The sequence below is a fragment of the Phocoena phocoena genome, chromosome 2, assembly GCF_963924675.1.
Source record: "Phocoena phocoena chromosome 2, mPhoPho1.1, whole genome shotgun sequence".
Classification (NCBI taxonomy): domain Eukaryota; kingdom Metazoa; phylum Chordata; class Mammalia; order Artiodactyla; family Phocoenidae; genus Phocoena; species Phocoena phocoena.
Window position 1 is genome coordinate 75,700,358 of NC_089220.1, and position 25,710 is coordinate 75,726,067.

Genomic DNA, 25,710 nt, shown 5'->3' on the forward strand with positions numbered 1-25,710 from the left:
TTTCCCTTGTTCTCTAGTTAATATATCTGACATTTGATAAGCTGTATTGATACCATCTTTAAATTTCTTTTTTTCTGGTCCAACGGATCATGTGATATGAGTAAGTATAATGTGAGTAGCCTGTTGAATAGGGCAAACAGGTAGAGGACTGACTGAAAAGCTCAGTAGAAATATCTTGTGGCTGATTTACTTTCTGTTGTGTGTTTCCACCTGCCTCCATCCTCCCTGGAAATATGCCTACATATGATACTGAACACAGTCTGAATGAGTGGCACTGCTTTGTCAAGTATTTATCGTCCATCCCCTTTCCACTAAAGGTGGACTTCCAGTGCCCAGTACATAAAGACAAGGGAGTTGAAAGCTTGATTCCAATTATGAATTGATTCTTGCCTAGCTCCCAGCAAATTCCAGGACCATCATAACCTACATTTCTGGACCATTTGAAACTTAACATCTCATGATTGTCAGCACAATCTGCCTTTCCCACCTTGTCATATTTCTTCCCAGCAGAATTTACTTGCTCTTTTTTTTTTTTTTTTTTTTTACTTGCTCTTTAATGTGAACTTAAGAGAAGTTGTTATAAACATTTCCCAAATTTTAAACTGGTTTGACAATCCAGGCTAGGTTTGCCTCTTAAGAGGGCAGAGAGCACAGTAGCTCAGGTTCAGAATGAACAGTTGGAAATAGAATTGACAGGCTTGCTTGCATTCCAATTAGATGTAAGATTTTGTGTTTTCTGTTTTAGGATATGACTGGGATGGTAGAAGTGGGAATAGAAATACATTTCTATAATTCTTGTCCTTCATGCTGCCACTAAAATCTCTTGTTGCTTTTATTGCTTCAACATGAAACATGGTCAAATGGACACATAGATCCTTTGGTGTAATAAAGCAATAAAAGTAACTCAACATTCCTGGTTTTGACTTCTACTCACGTCTTAGTGATCCTTTGATGATAAAAATTGTGGAAGTAAGAACCTGGGATGACAACAAAAATATTATGCAAACACACATATGCGCATGCATCCATGAGCTAGAGGTTTGAGTACTGCCACCCAATAGCCTCTAGGAAAATACTCAATCTTTTTCTGTTGTCTGTGCTATGGTGGCATTCTGCTTTTCTGGTAACCAGATCCACTTGATCTCTGCTACTGAATTAAAGAGGACGCAGAGTATCCAGGGGACCATAATCATTTCAAAAATCTTTCCCCCTTTGGTTTTACTCTTTGAAACCAATTTTAGGAAAGAAACTGATTCTGTATATTTTTTATTCTATGTACTTTTATTTACTTAGCTCTTCTGTAGTAATCAGTACTGAGTTTTTAAAAGAATGAATTTATCTTAATGATTTTGCTGAGAAAACTTTTGCAGGGTGTGACCAGAGTACTCAGAAATTGCTGAGTGTTTATGATGTGCAGAAACATCTGATTTTCAAAAAGTGGAAGAAGTGATTTATAAACTCTGGATCCATGAACTAGACATTATTCTTCACGCAGACAGTAGAATAGTTTGTTAAAGTTAAAACTAATTCATGTGAATTAACGTTACTTCATTATGTAACAGTGTTGTTAAGACTGTTAGTGTACATTAGTACATTGGATGTTCTCAAAACATTTGAAAGTTTTTAAAAAATAAATGTTTAAAGAGCCTGGATTGTTGTTACTAATGTGACAGGCCCTTTTTTATTTCTCTCAAATGCATTTCCTGATTAGGAGTTAGGTGCTTGACTTTTAAAATGTTTTCCTAAAAAGAAAACAAAAAACTTACATGTTCATTGTAGAAAATTTGGGTAATATAAAAAACTATGCAGGTGGTAACAGTTGATTAACCACAAGAGTACCCATGGAACAATATTTTAAAATATTTCTGCCCTATGTTTCCTAAGCACACAATTATTATGTGGGTAGGTATATATGCCTCCTGTTAAGTATTGTACAATTATATATACTGCTTTCTAACTTAAACATTTTATCGTAATTTTTCGTGTCATTTAAAGTAATCTGAATTTTCTAAAGACTGCAATTGCTGGTAATTAGAATACTGAGTTTAAAATCTTTTACAAAAATGTATGTAGAATGTTGGCTTGGCCAAAAAGTTCATTCAGGTTTTTCCATACCATCTTACGAAAAACCGAACGAACTTTTTGGCCAACCCAGTGCAACCTATTGCTACAGCTCTGTATAAAGTAAAAAGCAAAAACTAACCCCTTTCTCTGCAACTTGCTTTTACACTTAAAATCTGATATAGTTAAGACTATACCCTCTGGGTCTGAGTTTTAACCCAGTCAGAACAGTTTTCTCCCATTTCTTCCTTCACTGATACTATCTTTAAAAAGCTAGGAGGAATTGACCTGTCTTATGAGGGTGACTCCAAAGTGTAAACTTCTGTGACCCATGAGCCAGCTTCAGATACACTATTCCATTTCTGTTAAGTCTTTAAAAAGAAAAAAAGCTTAATGAGTTACTATAAAGCAAAAACCCTGCAGTTTCTACTCAAGTTGAGAAAAATACAACTTTGCTAGCAAGGTTTACACTTTGGAATGATTCTGTGACAGTCCAGAAGTAAATGGAATAAAATATTTAAGGAAATAAAATGTTGTTCAATTATTTTTATACCCAGTGAAACTGACAAATATAAAGGACACAGGCAAACTGTTACTAAGATGCAAGAACTGATAAACTATTTTCCAAGTTCTTTCTAAGTAATATATTAGAATCTTGAGGGACCATAATGCCTAGAGAGATCTGGTAGAATTTTAGCATTACTAACCACAAAAAGATAATGCCACCTATATATAATCTTACAGAAGTGTTACACATGAGTCTGATCAATCAAGCCTTTGGTCCCAGCCTCCAATTTCTGAAAATACAAAGGACAGAAGTATATGTGGAATTATACTGAGGGTATGAACTTCTGGGAAAAACTGCAGGACAAATGCCCAGGATTCTTCAACAGATAAATTTTAAGTTAAAGGGGGACTTATAAAAAGAGCCTTAAAAGACACATCACGGCTTCCCTGGCGGTGGCGCAGTGGTTGAGAGTCCGCCTGCCGATGCAGGGGACACGGGTTCGTGTCCCGGTCCGGGAAGATCCCACATGCCGTGGAGCGGCTGGGCCTGTGAGCCATGGCCGCTGAGCCTGAGCGTCCGGAGCCTGTGCTCCGCAACGGGAGAGGCCACAACAGTGAGAGGCCCACGTACCACACACACAAAAAAAACACGTCAAATTTGTTTTAATGGGTAAGACTATACTATGCAGGGATATACATTTAGGTAATAGAACTATTTTAAAAGGAGGAAAGTGATTTTACTGTAAGGAGTTTTAGGGAGACGAAAGGGATTGAGAAAGGAATGGTGCATATGGGATTTCTGAGTTGGTATTGAGATTTTATAGAGACTTCAGCTGCTCTAGCACCTTCAGACCGTTAAGCTGCAGTACCTTGTACTCACCCACTATTGGAGCAGGCAAAATTCTCCCTGTTGGAACTGCTTTTCCTGACATTGGTTCCCTTTTCCTTTCCAATAAATACTACCTGGGTATTTTGGTATTCTTCAATTTCTGGGTCTTTTAGGCTCGCCGTTGCTTCTCTTTGCTTCTCCCACAGTGATAGATACCGTGTGTGTTAGCTGTTGGCTTGCCCTTAGCAGCATGCATTTTGGAGTTTTGGTTGGGATGGATGCTTTGACACAAAGTTCTGTTGTAAATGCTGTCCATGCTTTACCCATGGTTGTTAACTCTCTTTAAAACCCGGGGCGGGGGCTTCCCTGGTGGCGCAGTGGTTAAGAATCCGCCTGCCAATGCAGGGGACACAGGTTCAAGCCCTGGTCTGGGAAGATCCCACATGCCGCGGAGCGGCTAAGCCCATGCGCCACAACTACTGAGGCTGCGCTCTAGAGCCCACGTGCCGTAACTCCTGAAGCCCGTGTGCCTAGAGCCCGTGCTCCACAACAAGAGAAGCCACTGCAGTGAGAAGCCCACACACCACAAGGAAGAGTAGCCCCTGCTCGCCGCAGCTAGAGGAAGCCGCGCGCAGCAGTGAAGACCCAACGGAGCGAAGTATAAATAATTTTTTTTAAAAAGGGAGATTTTACCTGTAATTGCTATTGGTATATTTATTGTTTGTGAAAAACATTTGCTGAAAACTGGCTTAAGTCCCCACTTAATAGCAAACCTTAAGAGCCAAGCAGAAGTATTTGAAACCAGTTAGGCCTTTTATTTTAGTAGGTTTCTGTTTTGATTCCTCTTGGTGTTCTAAGACTTTCTGGTGCTCCCACTTAAGTTGAAAGGCTGTTGGTGATTCTCACTGGCCACTGTGAGGTAAATTTTTACTGCTTAGTCAAAAAATTAACTGTTTATAAAGGTGTAATTTAGAAGGCAAAGTAAAGACAGGCTGTTTCTTGAATTTCAGAAAGGATAGGAGCTTTACAGCTTTAAAATCAGTATGCTTATGAAATGACTAGGTATTTTAAGGGTCAGAATGGTGGTGGTCATGTATAAATGTTATACTGTCTTTTTTTTTTACATGTATGTATATATAAAACCTTTTTACATAATCCATGAAAACTAGTTTGTTATGATTATCTTGAGGATTGGAAAGTTAAGAGATACTAGACACTGGTATCTTGTTTAATTTGTTGTCAGTACCTTTCAAAGGGATGAATGGGAAATAATCTTAAGAATGTTACTCTAAATCTAGGGCGGGTCCATCTTAAACTCTTTAAATTTGGTGTGGGAAGGAGCAGTAGACTGATACAAAAGCTAAAGAATGTCAAAGCATCTGCACTTTAAAATGATATCATGAGTCTCCATGTAATTACAGGATTGTGCCTCTGTAACATACATAAAGATCATTTTTGTTTTGAAATGGTCTGAGGAAAGTTGTATCCTCTTCCTTGGTTCTCCTGGTTCTTTTTTTTTTAATTTATTTAATTTTGGCTCCGTTGGGTCTTTGTTGCTGCGCGTGGGCTTTCCCTAGTTGCGGCGGAGGGGGGGGGGGGCTACTCTTCGTCATGGTGCACGGGCTTCTCATTGCAGTGGTTGCTCTTGCTGTGGAGCATGGACTCTAGGCGCACAGGCTTCAGTAGTCGCAGCACGCAGGCTCAGTAGTTGTGGCTCACAGGCTCTAGAGTGCAGGCTCAGTAGTTGTGGCGCATGGGCTTAGTTGCTCCATGGCATGTGGGATCTTCCCGGACCAGGGATCGAACCCATGTCTGCTGCATTGGTAGGCGGATTGTCAACCACTGCGCCATCAGGGAAGCCCATCTCCTGGTTCTTTTTTGATTCACGCAGTGTTCTACCTGGTAGTTTTATCATCATCACCATCCAGCATTATTAAATGTTCCAGCTATATTTTGTATTATATTTTCACATAAAAACGAAAGAATCATTACATTTTGTAAAAAAGATGGTATTGATAATCTATGGCATACTATAAATCAGTTGAAGTACCTGGAAATAGATTATTTCCAGAGTGAATGAATTGGTTCTGTTTATTGCTTTTGTATAATAAAGTTAATTACACTTGAAGAGTAGTGTGTTAGGTCCACATTCATCTAGCTGAAGAAGAGTTTGTGGGCAGAATTTGGAGTTCTGTGTATCCGCGGGAATGAGTGAGACTCATTTTAGTAAAAGCAGTGTGCAAGAAGGTGGAGTTATGATAGATGGCAAGAAATAGTTAGGTTAGCATGACTGGGAAGGTGAAAAACAAGAAGTCAGTAGTAGAGAGCTTAGGGGGTTCTAATTTGCTTGAGGACTTTAAAACAGGGAGGTCACTTGGAATTAATAATGCCCAAGAAGATTGTGTTGCCAATAATCTGTGAAGAGGATTCCCCCCTCCCCCCCCCAAGGGATAATCTAGCAGGAATATACTACAGAAGAGGAGATTGAATTTCTATAAGGATTTATTCAGGGGGCTCTAGTCTCTGAATAGTAATATACTTGCTGCTATGAGATCCTTTTCAGTTGACTGAAAGTGGTTCAAAATAAGGTAGTAGGTAGTCACAGTGGTTCAAAATAAGAGTAGAACAGGTTTTTATCAAGGACTTTTGTTTTTAACATCTTTTCACCTGAATGCCTTTTTTTCTCGCAGTTTTTCAGCTTTGTGAAGCACCTTACCATCAAAGACAATGGCCAGCAATGTTACCAACAAGACGGATCCTCGCTCCATGAACTCCCGTGTATTCATTGGGAATCTCAATACTCTTGTGGTCAAGAAATCTGATGTGGAGGCAATCTTCTCGAAATACGGCAAAATCGTGGGTTGCTCTGTTCATAAGGGTTTTGCCTTCGTTCAGTATGTTAATGAGAGAAATGCCCGGGCTGCTGTGGCAGGAGAGGATGGCAGAATGATTGCTGGCCAGGTTTTAGGTAAGGTCTGGGTTGAATTAATTTTTCATTGATTATATCATTGATTATATAATTCAGATCTGAGAGTTTTTCTGTTCATGTCTTCTTTTTGTCTCCCTCTGCATAAACTTTAACAGTCTGAGGTGTTCTGGATGTTATGACTGACTTTAGCCTAATAAAAATGTTGGGTTTATAGGTTTCATAGGCTAAAGAGGATTTTACTTATTAGGCCGTTTTGTATTAGTAGAGACTGGATAACTCTTAGTTGGCAGTCTTGAGTAAGGTAGGGGAGATAGGAGTGATATTTCATAAGGTACTATTGCTGCTTAAAATGGCTGTGTCTTACTGCACAGTCGACTGGGTGAAGACAGTATAGCTTAGTCATGTATTCTAGAGTTCGATTGCTGGGCTGTATGTTGGGGCCTCACAATTATGTGTTGGGCAGTCTACCTAGTTTGGCTGAGCCTTAATTTTTCTCGTTTGTTAAAATGAAGGTAATAGGACCTCAGTTTATTATCTGTTCTTACCTGAGTAATAATACTTCGGGATTGTCAAGAGAAATTAGATAAATTGAGAGGATTAATTGAGATGTTTCACGAGAAGCTTCTAGTTCAGTATGTTTACACTCAATAAAAGGTTGTTTTAGATATTGGTTCTCCCAGTAGGGTTCTCTGTGGTCTAGCATGTTCAAATTTTGAGAAATGAGATCTGAGCTCTGTTGATAAACAGTTTATATTCTAAACTTTAGATCGCATTACATATGTTCAGTCCATTGCAAGTCATTCTTTAGAGCTCAGGATATTTTGTCTTTGGCCAGTGGATCGATAACCTTCAAGTTGGTTCCTGTGTCCTTGAGACCTTACTCTTCTAATATTGCATTGCTTCCTTGCTTTCTGGTACCACAAGATATTCCAGGTCATCTGTGTATTTCTTGATCTATCCTGGAGTTTGTCCCTTTTTCATAAGACTGTTGGCTCCTTTTAATGGGAGTTATTTAGAAACCTGTTATACCAGGAGTGTTTATCGTTACTGAATTTCAGTTGCATCTTGGGCAGAATAGGGGACACATTACTTTTTTAAGAAAACAAAATGTATGCTTTTACGTGCGCTTTGTACCGCAGTTTCAAACAATCATCGGTGTTTTTACCAAAGTTAAGATTACTAAATGTTATTTTAGATTTGAGGTTCATTTTATTACTGTATATTCTATTTTGGATATTGACTTAGTACAGTTTTCCTTTGATTGAACAACATGTGTTTGCACTGCGCAGATCCACTTATACGTGGAATTTTTTTTTTTTTAATAAATATGTATTACAGTATTACAGGAACGTTGGTTGAACCCCCCAATGCGGAACCATGGATAAGGAGGGCCAACTGTTAAGTTATATGCAGATTTTCAACTGTGCAGAGGGTCAGGGCCCCAACCCCTATGTTGTTCAAGAGTCAACTATACTGTAGTTTAGAATCACATGAAATAATTATTCTATAAGGTTGTATAATCAACTGATATATAATTTAGTTCTGTTTCATTTTATTACATTTTTAAATTGATTTAAAAATTCTATATTTAGTTTTGTAAAATCTTAAGATTCCAAAGTCAAAAAAACTGTAAAAAGCAAGGTTGTTAATAAACATTACATATTAAAAATTAGAAATGTTTAGTGAGCCAAGAACTCTGAAGATTATTCATAAATGTAATGGTGTTTAGCAAATAGTGTACTTAAATGTCTGTTTTTCAATTAGTCATTTAAACTGAGTTTTGGAGAGCTGGCTAGCTTTTGGCTAATTGTTTTTTGACAAATGGTCTCTTCTGTTAAAATACAAGGGAGAACATGAACTCTTTCATAGGTAGTGGGTGGCATGGCAAGCAGCTGGGTACTCTGGCATAGGTATTTTAAAAATTATGCTGTATATGGAAACTAGGATTTTTTTTTTTGCGTCTTTCCCTTTTCTTGGACTGTGTGTATACATGCATGTAAAGGTTGTTTACTTAAGCATCTCGCTGTTTGCACGGTATTTCTCTATTTTTTTTAGTAGTTTCTCCAAATAGAGTTTCGTTTGTTTTTTTCTTTATAAATTTATTTATTTATTTATAGTTTTGGCTGCATTGGGTCTTTGTGGCTGTGCACGGGCTTTCTCTAGTTGCGGCAAGCAGGGGCTACTCCTCATCGTGGAGCGTGGGCTTTTCATTGGGTGGCTTCTCTTGTTGCAGAGCACGGGCTCTAGGCGCGCAGGCTTCAGTAGTTGTGGCGTGCAGGCTTTAGAGCGCAGGCTCAGTAGTTGTGGCGCACGGGCTTAGTTGCTCCGCGGCATGTAGGATCTTCCCGGACCAGGGCTTCAACCCGTCCGTGTCGCCTGCATTGGCAGGCGGATTCTTAACCACTGTTCTACCAGAGCAGCCTTGCACAGTATTTCTTAAGTATTTTATATGCAACTTTTCAGGTTATCCTGTTTGTAAGGAGAATTAAAAATTCCCCTTTGGGGATAATTTTGAGGGTGCCATACTTCAACCATATTAATTCATGAATTGCTATATATTTATATCTCTGAGGTCATTTACTCATTCCTAATATTTGTGCTTATTTTAAATACACAGAATCATTTCTGGAAAGGCAACTGTTGGTCACTGATACTTTTCTTCTTTGATAGTAACTGAGTGAGCACTCTCTGAATGGTGAGAGTTTCTCATTGAAGTGTGCGAGGTGAGGGTAGAAGGTACCAGAGACAAACTTAATGTGTTTTGCATAATGAATGCTTTGTTGGTACAGAACAGAGGACAAAGAAATGGAAGATTAAGTCCAAACCTTGTAAAAAATTCTTGAGCCTATTTTATATGACAAGGAATGGTGAGGTACATCTTTTGACCTTTGTTGATATGTATGGCCATGTACACTTTAAAAAGCTGTAGTTTGAGGACCACCCCACCCCACCCTGCCCCTCAACGGAGGTGTCATTAAAGCTTTTGTTTTTGTTTTTTTCAGATATTAATCTGGCCGCAGAGCCAAAAGTGAACCGAGGAAAAGCAGGTGTGAAACGATCTGCAGCGGAGATGTACGGGTCAGTACCAGAACACCCTTCTCCGTCCCCTCTACTCAGGTCCGGAACTTTATTATTTATAACTGCATTGTGTCCATCAGTGGGCATCTTCTCTATCTGTTTTCTGGATGTGGGGAGGGTTAACTGTAGTATGTTTTATATGTGCGAAAGTAATGCTTTATTAATTTTGTGTTAATGTACCTCCTTTTACCCCATTTCCCAGAGAATTATTAGAATTCCCTGAGGTTTTTACTATTAAAGAGTAGTTTGGTATTTAAAGCATAAATTACAGTCCTTCAAGAGGAGTTATTTAGCTTCTAAGAAGCTGGGGAGGGAGAGAGGGAAGGAGGATGACAAAGAAATGTTTAATTTACTGTTGTATTTTTCCATGTTCTTATTTTAGCTGTTAATGTTGTGTGTTGACATTTTAGCAATCTTACACCTAAATTTGCAGTTTGGCCACTGAATGGCCAGTGACCTAAGGTGATTGGAATTTAGAGATCTGTTGTGTAATGATTGGATGTTAGTTCATGCTAATCTATTGATCTATTTGTTGGGTTGGTTTAGTGTGGGTTTTTTTTTTTTCCCATCGGCTGTTGTGAATTTACATCAACAGTTCCAAATTAATCCTCTTTGGTATTTATTTTTCAGCTCCTCTTTTGACTTGGACTATGACTTTCAACGGGATTATTATGACAGGTATGTTTAAAATGTTTTGTCTATTCCAGAAAGAAGCTGTCTAGTGAGAACCATTTTATTTTTCTATTGTGTAGTAATGTTCCATTTTGTAGTAATGAATAACAGACATGTTTTCAAATAAAACCCCCTCTTTCTGCCAGAACATAATGAAAAAATAACCTTCCCCAAAATTGTCAGAGGTAGACTAGCTAAGGTGACGTTTCTGTTGATTTCAAAGAATCAGTTTATATATATTGTCAGAGAAAATGTTTTAATTTGTTTGCCACATAAAAGTAAGGACTGACTTGCCTAATGATGAAATGGGACTAAATTAGCAGTATCATGTTCTCTTCATTATTTCCCTATTGCATACTGGCCCCTTGGTTTTGCATTGTAAGGGATTGCAGCAAAACTGTAAAAAATGATTCCTAACCTTAAAAATCCAATAGTCTCCTTTGAGCAAACCAACCAATATGAAATAGGATGCAATAAGCATATATAATGAATTAACAATACAGATTGCTTTAGGAGTTAATGTTGAAGTGTTTGTATTGTAGATTGGGGGTGATGATACAGTTCTAAAAGGCAGGGAGGTTGGAATAATGATTATGATTTCTTGTGCCTACAGAATAGCATTCGTATTTGAAAAAGTCATGAGAAAATTGGTAGATGTGTGGATAGGGATAAGTTATGTATGACTTTGAGTGTATAGAAAACTTTAACAGTGTACACTTCTACCTTCATGAGAATTGTCCTCTAAAGTTTTACTTTTAGTTGTCTTGGTGAGGCAGTGAAACTTTGACCATCCCTTTATCATCCTACTCTAAATAAGTTTGGGAAAAGCCCTTTTAAGTGAGGAATTCCAAAATTGAGTAAAAGAGTTAGAGACAGCAGAGAAGAGTGAAATCATTTAGATGTTTGCAGAAATAGCTTCAAATTTCTTACCACTGCTATTTGGTCTTAAAAATTGGTGACATGGGGGCTTTCCTGGTGGTACAGTGGTTGAGAGTCTGCCTGCCGATGCAGGGGACACAGGTTCGTGCCCCGGTCCGGGAGGATCTCACATGCCGTGGAGCGGCTGGGCCCGTGAGCCATGGCCGCTGAGCCTGCGAGTCCGGAGCCTGTGCTCCGCAACGGGAGAGGCTACAGCAGTGAGAGGCCCGCGTACCGCAGAAAAAAAAAAAAGGTGACAACACCACTGTTGGCCTCACTTCAGTTTTTCAAGAGGCAAGAGAGACCTTTAGTTATTCTCTGTATTGCTTGATATTATGGCGTGTCAGTGAAAAGGAATGTCTTTGACCTTCCATTCTAATCTCAGCCAGTAGAAAAAGAATTCTGATTAGTGATGGAGTAACCAAATAGTAGCTGGAAAAGAGCTCATTTAAATATATACTGAGGTCTGTTGGGGAAACGAACATTTTAAGAATGGAAAAACTTCTCAGGAAAATGGTATAGTTTTCTCTCAGACGTCATCCTGAAGATACTTTATTCACAAGATTAAGATACAGTTAGTAACATCCTGAATCAGCTGTTAGATTCTTAAGAAGATGGGAAATTGGCTGTGAGATGTGCTGAAAGCTCTGCTTCCTGTTATGTAAATGGAGGTTAAATCTGTCTACTTAGTCACTTTAGTTCTTAGTCATACCCTGAAGAACATGAAATTCACATGAATATTTCAAGACATAAATTTGACATTTCTACTACCTATTGTTATGTTAGGGAGGCAGCTGATACAGAGCAAAGAATAATTGAGGAATCCAAAGACTTAATCACTTAGTGGAAAAGGTTATGACCAGAGTCATATATGTCATCTCAGTTTTCTTATTCCTAAAATGGAGATAATAATGCCTACTAATAGAGTTGTTATGAAGACTAAAGGCAACGTGGAAGATAGATTGCATTATAAAATAACCCTCAAATATTATTATGCTTTTAATCAGTCAAGAATTCCCAATCTTTTTAGAGCATGAATATTCCTGTAATATCAAAATGAAGGGAATCATGGACACCCCACCATTCCTCTCCACAAAAACTAACATCTCTAGCATAATTAGAGTTCTTTATGTGGCAGAAGTCTTCATAGTGAAATGAAGACTGATTGGTGTTTGTTTTCTAGACATGCTGCTTAGTAGTTACTTCAACTTTTTTGTTTACTCTGTGTTATGGAACTTTTTAATTCAAATATACATATATAAGAAAGTAGTATATCAGTAAAAGATAAAGACTGCTTTTATAAACATAGCGACAATACCATTTATAATTAAAATAGTTAAAATAATCTCATCAGTGTTCCACAGACTGGAAATTTTTTTAGACCAGATTTTGCAGGTTGTATTTTGTGTTGTTTAGCATGTTCCTCTGCCACCTGTATTCCCTGTGAACTAGTGGGGTAGATTTGGAGGCTAGTTGAGATTCAAGTGCTATTTTCTTCTTTTCTTTTCTCTTTTTTGACATGGGAGAGGTGGGAGAGGAGACCAGAATATTTCATAAAGGTATTATGCACTTTAATCATCATTAGCCTGACTTTTGTTAGAAACTTTAATAATGAAGGCATTGGGTGTTTCTTAAGGAGATATATATATTTTTTAGATATCAGGGAGTAAGTGATAAATGATGTTTTGTTAGGAGAATTAGAGTGATTTGTATTTTTGCTTGGGTATTTGTGGGTATTGGTGATTAAGTCCTAAAGGTTATAAATACTCTACCTTTAAAACTGGAGGATAGGGCTTCCCTGGTGGCGCAGTGGTTGAGAGTCCGCCTGCCGATGCAGGGGACACGGGTTCGTGCTCCTGTCTGGGAAGATCCCACATGCCGCGGAGCGGCTGGGCCCGTGAGCCATGGCCACTGAGCCTGCGCATCCGGAGCCTGTGCTTTGCAACGGGAGGGGCCACGGCAGTGAGAGGCCCGCGTACCGCAAAAAAAACTGGAGGATAATCAAATATCAAAATTTAACTGAGTCACTTATATTTTAGTATGCTGTCTTCTGAGGAGACAGCAGAATGGATTCTGTAGTCTAAACGCAAATTACCTTTCTCATAAATTATGTAAATTAGGCCTGTCTTTTTATTTGTTCTTAAGGCCATTCCTGATGTAAAAGATGTTGGAAGTTCTTAAATGAGTTTAACATAAATTGTGCCAACATACGTGAAACTGCCACTTTAGATAGAGTTGTTAATGTCACTCAGATACATTGTCAGCTCTTTCAAATATGCTATAAACTGTCATGCAGAGTTTATAATTACTCAAAGATTTGTTAACACATTTTTTTTCTGGTAGGAATACAAGGCTCAAAGTTGGGTGAATATTCATGGGGGTCTGTGTATAAAACTAGGAGAGTTGCATCAGTTACCCTTGAGTACAAAACATACTGTTCATTGATGTTGAAAGTCTGATAAGTCCTGTAAGCTGACAAAGATCCAGTTTGAGTTGTGTCCTGTTGAATCTTGTTGCTTCTAGGGAAATTGTTGCTGGAATAGTTCCTGTTAGAGGACTTCTTGTGTGAAGCAGTTCCTTTGAGTGTTTTTTCTTTCAAATGCTTAAATTAATTTCTCTTTATTTATTTTAATTCTCTTTCCACATTGATATTTAGTCATTTATTTTTGAAATTACTGATCATTAGAAGGCACATTGTGCTGTTGTACTGAAAGTGTTGTAATAAAAATAATTGGCACATTGTTGGAGATATCTAACAGGCATTAAAGCTGTAGTTTTTGGTATATAGCACAGGGAACTCTACTTGATACTCTGTAATGACCTATATGGGAAAAGAGTCTAAAAAAGAATGGAGATATATATATATGTATAACTGATACACTTTGCTATACAGCAGAAAGTAACACAACATTGTAAATCAACTCTTTTCCAATAAAAAAATTTTTTAAAGCTATAGTTTTTGAGGAATCCTATCTTTCACGCAAGAGGATTGGAATATACTAAAAGTAGATCTGAAAGTTCTTCGGTAGGCTAACACGTATGAAATTGTTTGTCACAGCTAACCTGGCAATATTCTTATCAAGCTTGATTTATAAGTGTTTCTGATTTCTGCCACAAATATTTACAGTGTTTTCTTAAGTGTAAAAACATACCCATTTTTAGGAAAAGCTTTCAGATGTACTTTCTGTAATCAGTTGTAGTCCCGCTTTTCTTTCCCTTATAAGATCACCCAGGGAAAATGTTTTGGAATTAGAGTGGTGATGATAGCAGAAATTTGTGAGAATACTAACAGTCACTGAGTTGTACATATTCAAAGGGTTTATTTTGTGGTTTGGTATGCGAATTGTGTCTCAATTTCAATAAAAGAAATATCAGTTATGGACAGTGGAGTAATTCTTTCTCAGTCATTCTTCTATAAAGAACTTGGGAGCACTTAGTCAGATTTGATAATAGGCTATAGTATGATAGCTGAGATATGTTAAACACCTGGTAAGCAAAAGATCTGGTTCAAAAGGACCCTGGTTTTAGTTCAGTGGTCTTTGAGGACTTTATAATACATAACTTATCATAAGTTGCATATGGATAATAATGTCAACAATGTATAAGTGACTGAACTGTGAAGTTGTTCCACTAGAGATTTTTCAGAGTGCTGTTATTACTCCACATACAAATATATTAAGTAAATATTGCTAGTACACCATGAATAGAGCAATGAAGTAAATCTACAAGCAGATCAAATATGGTACATGTATGATATGTACTATATTATACAGTGAAGAAAGTGCTATGAAATTAATAGGGGCTGCTGTGTGTCCTGCTTTGTACAGGATTGTCTCATAGAAAGATGAATTGTGTTGCCCTTTGGGGAGCTATAAGCTCCCCTGTTAAAATTTAAAGAGCTCCAGGTAGTTTCACAAAGGGCAGTATTTGAACTTGCCTTTGGTATTAAGCAGGAGGTTTTTTAGGCGGATAGGGTGAGGGTACATCTCTAATAAAGATACGCAGTTATGAATATCCTTAGCATATTTGGGGAAGCAGCCAGCTGTGATTGGAAAGAATGTTGGTCGTCAAGGGCAGTTGTATGGCATATTTAGTTGTGTCATATTAGCAGTGATGTCTTATAAACAACTCCATGACTAGAAAAGAGAAACTGGAGGAGGAAAAGATGTGTAGTTACCATTGTAAATGTTGGAATGGGGAGAAATTTCTGAGGTAGACTGCTCTTGGCATGATTTATTGGGTCAAAGTTATGAGAGCAGGTGCTTTGTAGGGAGAAAATAGTCAAGTAAAGCTGAGATTTTTATCTTTTATGACTAGAATTATGCCATCAAAGGCATAACCTTTTTGCTAAGTGACAAGTGTTTGGAAGCTTTGAGTTAGTCGTTAGAATTTTGGGAAATAAGCAATTTTGTTGATACTTACCCTACAGATCTTTTCCACTAAGGTATGCTGGTGGTAGAGAGTGGAGAAAGGAAGTTGAGGTGGGGGAATCTCCATTGAAATGCAAGACAGGTAAAAGAGACTGACCATCATATTCCTTAAACTAATATTTGAGCCCTTATTTTGTTCTAGGCTTAGTGTTTTAGGTTTTGAATTAAGAAGTCAAAAAATACAGTACATGGATTGGAGGCACCACCACCCGTCTTATTGGTGTTAGAGGAGCTGTCTTCTTGGCTCCCTCCTTTTCTTCCAATTTTCTGATATTCCTGAGTAACACTGGACCCAAGAGATGGGCTTTGTATGTGTGTATGAAGGAAGAGTACATGAAATATTTAGGTTTTGGAGAACTGAGTGTGACCATCTGCTTGGAAAGGGCATGTGATTCAGAGAGCAAGAGGGTTCTTGGCTACTTGGAAAAGCTAAGAGATGCCTCTTTAGGTGACAGTTTAGATGTCATTTTAGGCATAGGGTGAAATTTTTCATTTGCTTAGAGCCCTTTTGTTGGTTCTTTCTTATGGGAACCTGATCATGTTGCAGTTGGCAGAAAGATTTTAGATGCGTGCATATATTAGTATGACTATACTTTGAACATAAATATGATATTATTGGATTTAAATTTGTGTCCTGGACTCTTGTTGAGTAAGTGGGAGATATTTATTTGAAGGGGAAGCATTTGAGTCTAGATCAAAGAATCTGCTTTGGCTCTGAATTAAGTGGTGTTTTGGGTACATTATTACCTAATGGAAATGTAACCTCTGCTGTTTTAGGAATCTACTTCAGGACATTCTCCATCCGGGTATACTTTGTCAAGCTCCTTGATGTTAATTTTTTCTTTTTTTAAAACGTAGCTTTGTTGAGATGTAATTCATTTTACAGTATACAGTTCAATTTATATATTCAGAGTTGTGCAGTCATGACCATTATCTAATATTAGAACATTTTATCACCGCAAAAATAAACAACTTACTAGCAGTTGTTCCCTATTCTTCCTCTATCCCGAGGCCTAGCATCCGCTTTCTATCTATAGATTTGCCTATTGCGGACATTTCATGTCAGTGGAATCATATGAGATGTCTTTTGTGACCAGTTTCTTCCGTGAATTTTTCACAGTTCATCCATGTTACACCCTGTATTAGTACTTCATTCCTTTATATTGTTGAATTATATTCCATTGCTTGGATAATACCACATTCTGTTTATGCCTTCATCAGTTGGTAGACTTTTGAGATGCTTCCACATTTTGAATAATGCTGCTCTGAACATTGGTATATACATTTTTGCATGGGCATATGTTTTCATTTCTCTTGGGTGTGTACCGAGGAGTAGAATTGCTGGGTCTTAATGATAATTCTGTTTAACTTCTGGGGGGACTGCCATACTGTCTTCCAAAGCATCTGTACCATTTTACCTTCCTATCAGCCATGTTATGAGGGTTTTAATTTCTCCACATCCTTGCCAACATTTGTTTTATTATGTATCTTTGTTGTTTATTCTAGTGTGAGGATTATCCTATTGTGATTTTGATTTGTATTTTCTTAAAAGCTGATGTTGGGTTTTCATGTGCTAATTGCCTGTTGTTCATCTTTGGAGAAATGTGTTCAGATCCTTTGCCCAGTTTTATATTGGGTAAAGCTTTTTCATATATTCTGGATATAAGTCTCTGGATACAGTATCTAATATCATTTTTGAAGTTTATTATTAATCTTTTTAGCTTTTTTTAATAGTTTCACCATTTTGTTTTGTGGTCACAGGAGATGTGTAACTATCAATTTATACTAAGGACATTTAGCTAGTTGGTTATGTTTTTGTTATAGACTTAAAGTTATAGAATTTTAGGCTCTCTTTGGAAATTATATATAGGTATAGGTAGATGTCTGGAAGGAACAAACCAGAACAGCGCTGTCCAATAGAACTTTGTGTGATGATTCTATATGTGCACTATTGTTGTGGTAGACAGCCACATATGGGAAATGTGGCTAACATGACTGCAGAACTGAATTTTAAATTTGTTTTAAATTAGCCACACATGGCCAGTCACTACTCAGCTGGACAGTACACGTCTGGAGTGCTACAAAGTTAGTCCTAACTAGGTATAACAAATTTTGAGTAGTGTTTGATATGAGAAATATAATGAGTGAAGACTGCTCTTATGGAAGTTGGAGAACCCAGACAGTAGTTTTGGAACAAAGCTGTTGGGAATAGTGAAAGAATATCCAGGAAACTAATGTTATTTTTCAAGGAAAGAAAGAGGACATATCCTTTTGATAAACAGGATAAGATTTTACTTTGATACCCTCTTAAACTGTAATCCATGGAATAAGAAACAGAGTCTACCAAATAGAATTTGACTTGTTTAGGTGGATAAACTTTTTTTCCAGGACCTTTATTACTTTACAGTGATAAATGTGCTATTACTGTGAGATTAGTGGAGTTTAGCAAGGGGAACAGATTAATAAGGTACAAAAAGTATAATAGCAGGAGAAACTCATCTATGGAAAATTGTCTTTGTGATTTCCTTACAGGAAGCATGGCATAATAGGCTCAAATTACATACATTATAGGCACAAGATCTGATTTTTATTTTGTAATAAATAGCTTGAAAAAGGATTCGGTTTTGTGGTAGATTATTATTCAAGTTTTGTCTGATTTTCTTAGGGAAAAACTCTCCCAATAGTCTTTGTAAAGCTAGAAAAAAGGCAGACTAATCCTACTGGCTTTCCTTAAATGGGTAGGTTTGGTTTGTTATCTGTTGTTGATGAATTGTGATAAATTCTTTCCTAGAGGCCAGTTTAGGAAAGTCACTTATTTTCTCAACAACTATTTGTTAAGATCTTATTAGAGGCATTGTTGTGTGCACCAGGGGTACTAGTGGAAAATAGATGGTCTCAGAGAAGATGAATGGGTTGAACATATATAGAGCACTGTTAAGATGTTGTGTATCTTTACTTTTTACTCTGAATGAGGGGGAAGGCCATTGGAGAGTTGTGAGCAGAAAGGATCTTTTTTTTTTTTTTGCGGTACACGGGCCTCTCACTGTTGTGGCCTCTCCCGTTGGTGGAGCACAGGCTCCGGACACACAGGCTCAGCGGCCATGGCTCACGGGCCCAGCCGCTCCACGGCATGTGGGATCTTCCCGGACCATGGCACGAACCCGTGTCCCCTGCATTGGCAGGCAGACTCTCAACCACTGCACCACCAGGGAAGCCCAGAAAGGGTCTTAGTTGTAATGTCTTAACAAGATTATTCTGAAAATAGATAATAAGTGGATGATGGAATTATCTATACAATCATTTGGGGAAGGATCAGGGAGGTGACGGTGGGAATGGTGAGAAGTAGTTGAATTTTGAAGTTAATGCAGACAGATTTGCTTCCAGATCTATGTGAGGGCTAAGAGAGGAATCAAAGATGTCACCAAAGTTTTGGCTTGGAATTTATAGAAACAGTGGATAGGGAGAGAACATAGAAGGAACCAGGGTGAGGGGTGAATATAACAGATGAGTTGTGGACATGTTAATTTAACCTCCTTATTAGATATCTACTTTGAGAGATGTAAAGTAGGCAGTAGCATGTGTGGAAATCATTAGTGATAAGGGTAGGTTTTGATAATGGTGGGGGCACAAAACTTTACAAGGAGATTGAAGAGAGAATGGAAAGACAAATTGTGGAGACAACTTAGAAAACTTTTAATATATATATGTGTGTATATATATATATGTGTGTGTGTATATATATATATATATATATACACACATGCAGTAAAATTTACTCTTTCGGTGTACAGTTTTTACATGCGTACCCATGTATCTACCAGTACAGTCAAGATATAGGTAGTTTTATACCTCCAAAAATTCGCCATGAAGCTCCTTTGTAGTCAGCTCTTCCCTCCACCCTATCCCCTGGCAACCACAGATCTGTTTTCTCAGACAACTCCTTAAAAGAAATTTTATTGTAAGTGAAAAGAGAGAATTGTACTCTGACCTGGCTTGATAATATGAGAATATAGGAATGAATGAGCTTATATGTTCTTAACTTACTGTTTATAAATAGTATTTTTCATAAATACTGTTTTTAATTTCAGCTTTTTAAAAAGTAAAAATTGGACTACACTGAGTTTAAGACATTATCTTTTGGATATGTTGAGGACATCATGACAAATGAGTAATAGTATAATTCTTTGGAAATTGAGGAATCTTGAAAAGATTATCACCTGGATGGAAAGTTTGATAAACAGAAGCAAAGCCAGGGATTAAAAAGGTTTTTTTCCTTAATATTTTCTTGGATCCAGTCCTGTTTCTAAAAAGATGGATTTAGGACTCAAAGCAATCTGCATTTTATCACCCAGATTATTTTTTTCAAGTGAATTTTCAAATTGCCTTCCTATGAAACATATAGTTTTATGTTAACATAGCTTTCCTATGAATCCATCAAGAAAGTTCAATATAGTTGCTTAATTTTAAGAAGCAACTTTTCATATTTTAAAAGTTGTGAGATTGGATGCATCTTAAAATGAGTATGTACATTCGGTATTTCTTCCCTCTCTTGCAAAACTGTTTGTAAAAATCAGTGGGACAGGGCTTCCCTGGTGGCGCAGTGGTTGAGAGTCCGCCTGCCGATGCAGGGGACACGAGTTCGTGCCCCGGTCCAGGAAGATCCCACATGCCGTGGAGCGGCTGGGCCCGTGAGCCATGGCCGCTGAGCCTGCACGCCCGGAGCCTGTGCTCCGCAACGGGAGAGGCCACAGCAGTGAGAGGCCCACGTACCGCAAAATAAATAAATAAATAAATAAAATCAGTGGGACAATTTTTAATCAAATGTATCTTTGAATTTGCAAAAATATCTCTAAATACTAATATCAACAGTTCTTTTCAAAAGAAGATTGCAGAACCAATCATTGATTGCTACCATTGGTTCTACATATATAGAGGCTGTTGATTCCTGCTCTTTGTAAGCAGCAGTGCATGTGGTGTTCCCCAAACTTTGGGCAAGGATCTTAAACCTTACAGGGGTACTAATAATCTGTTTTTTTTCCCTTTAGTTAAAGAATTGTTATTTAGTTAAATTTTGATAGTTTGAGTGACCCTATATATTGAATGAATCCTGTACAGCAGACTGGTTTATCATTTAGTCCCTTTATCATTTAGATCAGAAGTACTTGCTGTTACTAATTTTAACTGTCATACAGATATCTGTATCCTTAAATGGACCATAAAGGGCAATTTGAAGAAAGTTAAGGACCATAAAGTGCAACTATGCAAATTTACCTTGGTATTTGGAACTCTATTTACAAATTGTATTAGCAAAACAAGTGTTAACCCTTGTATCTAGTTTGGCTTCTCCCAGACTCCTCAAGGCAACGTTTGGGGAGGGGTGCCTACAAATAACAGTTTTCGAAATTGTATCTTAGGAATAAAAAACAAATTCTAAGAATTTCGCTAGTTTATTTTAAATCTCAACAGGATGAATTCCAACTACATCATGAAAATGGGTTTTGAGGGTCAGTATTTGACATAACACAGTTTCATATTTTCATTTTAATGTAAACCTGAATTAAACATGTCACATTGTCATTTTTTGCACTTTTCCCTTATGTAGTTAAAGTCAGTAGTCTACTCATTTGTAAAATAAAGCTTTGACATTTAAAGAAATATATACTATTAAAATTAGATTAGGGTGAACTTAAAAAAATTAGTTTTTAATAAGTATTTATATGTTGGAATTGTATACCATAGTCTTCAATAATAAATTTAAGATAATTTCATTGTGTTAATTACTAAAAAAAGAATGGTAAGATATAAAATCTACTTGATAGGGTTGTACCGTCAATATAATCCGGTGGAAGTTTTGGTAGTTTTAAAAAAGATTGCAAAATAGTTAACTAAATCATTCAAATATGGTTTCTCAGAAGGTTTTATAAAGAGTGAGGAAGAAATATCCAGGAATACATTTATAATGTTCAAAGATGCCAGTTATTGAAGGCCTTGATTCTTGGAACAGTTTTTTAAATTCTGGTATTCATGAGTATCAGTAGTTGATATTCTGCTCATGCAGTATAATGCTTCAGTCCACACAAGGCCAAAGATAAATAAATTTTGTAAAGTCCTTTTCTACAAAACTGTACAGCATAATGTTACATAAGGGGTGTGTTCTGAAGGTTTACTCTGGATGATAAACTGGGAAACTTACAATTGAAATTGTAGAAGTTGTAGATTGTTCTAAGTCGGAGCGTTCACAGAATTTTAGCAGACAATTTCAGGAAGTCTCAGACATTGTAAAGCCCCAAAACATAGTACCCCATAAAATCAGTCCCTTTTCTAGGAAAATCAAAGGTAATGAGGAAGAAACTTCATCTTGAAATTTTTCTGTTGTAGATGAAAAATAATGAAGTGGAAGAAAAAAATATCTCCTAACCCTTGAATGAAATTATAATGAGATTGCATGTTTAAAGTGAATTTGATAAATCAGTATTGTCAGTGGGGGGGGTGATCTTACTAGATTGCTGTCACCTATAAATTATTTCACATTATGGCTTTTTTTTGCTGTACGTGGGCCTCTCACTGTTGTGGCCTCTCCCGTTGCGGAGCACAGGCTCTGGACACGCAGGCTCAGCAGCCATGGCTCATGTGCCTAGCCGCTCCACAGCATATGGGATCTTCCCGGACCAGGGCACGAACCATGTCCCCTACATCGGCAGGCGGACTCTCAACCACTGTGCCACCAGGGAAGCCCAATGGCATTTATTTTTTATTCACATTTTTTTGTGGGCAACGATACCTGAAAATTAGTTGGTTTTCAGAATTTGATAATGAATATGCCTAAAATTATTTTTTATCTATCCAGTTTTTAAGAGTGGAAACAGTTACAGTACATTAAATAAACATTCAGGAGAACGTAGGTTTTTACTAATACCTTTTTTTTTTTTGCTGCATTGGTTCTTTGTTGCTGCGTGCAGGCTTTCTCTAGTTGCAGCGAGCGGGGGCTACTCTTCGTTGTGGCTTCTTATTGTGGTGGCTTCTCCTGTTGCAGAGCACGGGCTCTAGGCTCGTGGGCTTCAGTAGTTGTGGCACTCGGGCTCAGTAGTTGTGGCACGCAGGCTCTAGAGTGCACGCTCAGTAGTTGTGGCACACGGGCTTAGTTGGTCCGTGGCATGTGGGATCTCCGCGGACCAGGGCTTGAACCTGTGTCCCCTGCATTGGCAGGTGGATTCTTAACCACTGCACCACCAGGGAAGCCCACTAATACTTTATTCTAGTTGTTTCTATCAATACTTTCGTAGTGGTTGAAACGTATTGCTATTAATCAGGGTTTTTGAGGCCGAAGATCACTATGTGTTACATCTAGTCATTTAAGAAGCTTGCCTTTGAAAACCTGTACATTTAATGCCTTGTAATGCTTATGTTTTAGCCTGGAGATTAGGGTTTTGTCTTATCTGTTTATGTTATTAGCTAATGTGTGTCCAGAAATGTTTTAATTTCTTTAAAATGGTATTTTAATTGCCTTTTATTTCTGACTAGTTTTTATACCAACACTTAGTGTCCAGATTTCTGATTCAAGGTGCAGCCATAATTCTCTTAGTGTTGAGTGCTTGTTCCTCTGGTAATAGTGAAACTTTCATGAAGATTGGGCTTTATCATTAGAGGATCAGCAGCTGTTTTGATGCCTCCTGTGATTTATTTGTATAGCTTTCCTGTGGGGAAAATGGTTACTTAATTTGTAGCTGGTTCTTGAAGCTTTTATACTGAGCTTCCTCTTATCTATTCCTTTGACTTTAAGGGTTATCACAGTAGGTATGGTTTTTCTCTTTGTGTTTTTGCCTCATGTTTTCACATTGATGCACTTTGGCATTTTATAAGCCAAGGTCTACTTAAACTTCCTTAGAGGAATCTTTGTGAGTTTTTTGAGAGCCCATTTTTGCTTAACCAGCAGTTAAGTTCTGTGGCACTAAAAAGCATCACCAGTTGATCTTTTAAAATACACTTTTCTTTAGAGAACTAGAGCATTTGACTTCCATTTGTGTTCAGGAGGCCATTACATAGATTGAAAGTAGGCTGCATTTCTTCATTTTTGCTATGGCAATTTACCCCGGTTAGATGAACTAGTATGGTTCAAAAGGAAATTCCAATGCCTTGGCGTGTAGGGAATGTGGAATGGCTAGCTCATTGGTTTGGAGACTGATGCCAGTGAGAGTGAGTAGATTGGAAGGTAGGTTAGATCTCTGAATTCAACAGGGCTGAGGCATGAGATGTTTCATACCTAAAGATGTGGATAACTCACTTTTTTACCCCCAGAAATTGTACAAAGTAGCATCACCTTACACAAAGGAAAGTAGTTTCTGAACACTGATATTTTATAGTTTCTGGATCATTATACTTTGGAAAAATTTGGGCCAGAAGATGAAAAGCTTTACATAAAAATGGAAGGAGGTAGTGATAATAAAAAGTTACTGTTGGGGACTTGCCTCGCAGCCAAAAAACCAAAACATAAAACAGAAGCAATATTGTAACAAATTCAATAAAGACTTTAAAAGTTGTCCACATCAAAAAAAATCCTGGGCTTCCCTGGTGGCGCAGTGGTTGAGAATCTGCCTGCCAATGCAGGGGACATGGGTTCTAGCCCTGGTCTGGGAAGATCCCACATGCCGCGGAGCAACTAGGCCCATGTGCCACACTACTGAGCCTGCGCATCTGGAGCTTGTGCTCCACAACAAGAGACTGCGACAGTGAGAGGCCCGTGCGCCGCGATGAAGAATGGCCCCCGCTCGCTGCAACTAGAGAAAGCCCATGCACAGAAACGAAGACCCAACACAGCCATAAATAAATAAATAAATAATCCTAAAAAAAAAGTTAGCTGATGCATTATAAAATTTCAGAGCTTTGCGGTTAGGCAGAGAAACAGTTGGGTTGTTAATAGCCAAAAAGGTTCAGAACTAGAATTACAAGTTTTTTTCCTACAGGTATGTCTTAGCTTCATATGCTGCCACAGGCTTTTGTAAAAGTAACAGCATGGAATAAAGAGACTGTCTAGATCTGATGTCCATGTGGGAAGTTTTTTTGTTGTATTTTGATTTTTCTCTTTACAAACGGAAGCATCAATACCAGGCCATCACTTCGGTATATCTTTAGCAATCACAGGGATACTTATCCAGTGGAAGTAGCAATTGAGCAGTCAGTGATTTTTGAAAGCTAAATGTGTGCTAGGCAGTGGATTTAGGCAGTAGTGAATAGTGAACAACATAGACAGTATTCTCTGTCCGGTTGGAGCTTTGAGTGGAGAGTGCTAAATGTTGTTAGAATTGATAATGCTATGTACACCCAGCTAACAACACATGAAATACCGGTTTCTATAGGCCAAAAATGGTTAATATTGGCAATTTTATATGGTTTAATGTAATACTACAAACTAGTGATAATTACTTGTATGCTTCTGTGGGTGAAAAGATCAGGGATTTAGCTACCAAAAGCTCTGTTTGCAGACTTGGTTAATTGCAGTCTTTTGTAAGTACTTTATTTGGCTTATATGGATTGCTTATTGTAGTGTATATGTGAAAAGAATAAGGTCCAGGTAAAGGCCATTCATTGTAAAAAGTAAAAAGTAGAAATACTGTAAAAAGTATTCTGTTAATACTGCCATTGTACACAGAAACCTTTTATGTCCAGTGCTTAAGGCAACCAACCGTATCATTGGATATGTGTGTATATATGTAGTATTTTCTTGAAGAAAAGTAGCTGCAGTATTAAAAATATCAAAGAGTAAACTGGCCTTTTGAATGAAATTAGCTTAGCAAAAAGAAATAATTGTGGAACAATGGACAATGATTTATCATTTTACAAGGACACCATTGTTGGAATCTTCCTGACTTATTTTTAGTTGTGAAGGAATTCTGTTTTCCTTTTATCCAATAGGATGTACAGTTACCCAGCACGTGTTCCTCCTCCTCCTCCTATTGCTCGGGCTGTAGTGCCCTCAAAACGCCAGCGTGTATCAGGAAACACCTCACGAAGGGGCAAAAGTGGCTTCAATTCTAAGAGTGGACAGCGGGGATCTTCTAAGTCTGGAAAGTGTATGTATTATTATTGCAGCTTTGTGATTCTGATATTTCTTGTATGTTAAAATATGGAAATTAGTGCAGTTAATGTTCAGGTTTTGTACAAATAACTTTGCATAATCAAAATAATAGAAGATGAGACAATAGTGATTAAGGGGCCAACTCTAGGAAGCCTTCTATCCTTAAGACCTTGGTAATTGAAAAAAGTCATTAGATTTTAGGGAGTTGAGGGGC

The 25,710-nt window shown here is 37.6% G+C and overlaps 1 protein-coding gene across 10 annotated transcripts in view; it reads left to right on the forward strand.

Annotated features, from left to right (window-relative positions):
- Positions 1-25,710, forward strand: part of HNRNPC (heterogeneous nuclear ribonucleoprotein C) — a 47,190-nt gene that overhangs the window by 19,810 nt on the left and 1,670 nt on the right. For 5 of the 10 annotated variants that reach the window (XM_065871921.1, XM_065871920.1, XM_065871922.1 and 2 more), the window contains 4 exons: positions 6,088-6,365; positions 9,329-9,404; positions 10,035-10,082; positions 25,334-25,491. In XM_065871921.1, the coding sequence (XP_065727993.1) occupies positions 6,125-6,365; positions 9,329-9,404; positions 10,035-10,082; positions 25,334-25,491 (523 nt within the window). In that variant the 5' untranslated portion in view covers positions 6,088-6,124. Of the gene's footprint in view, positions 1-6,087; positions 6,366-9,328; positions 9,444-10,034; positions 10,083-25,333; positions 25,492-25,710 lie in introns of those variants that run through there. The other 5 variants (XM_065871916.1, XM_065871915.1, XM_065871917.1 and 2 more) reach the window with 2 other exon arrangements.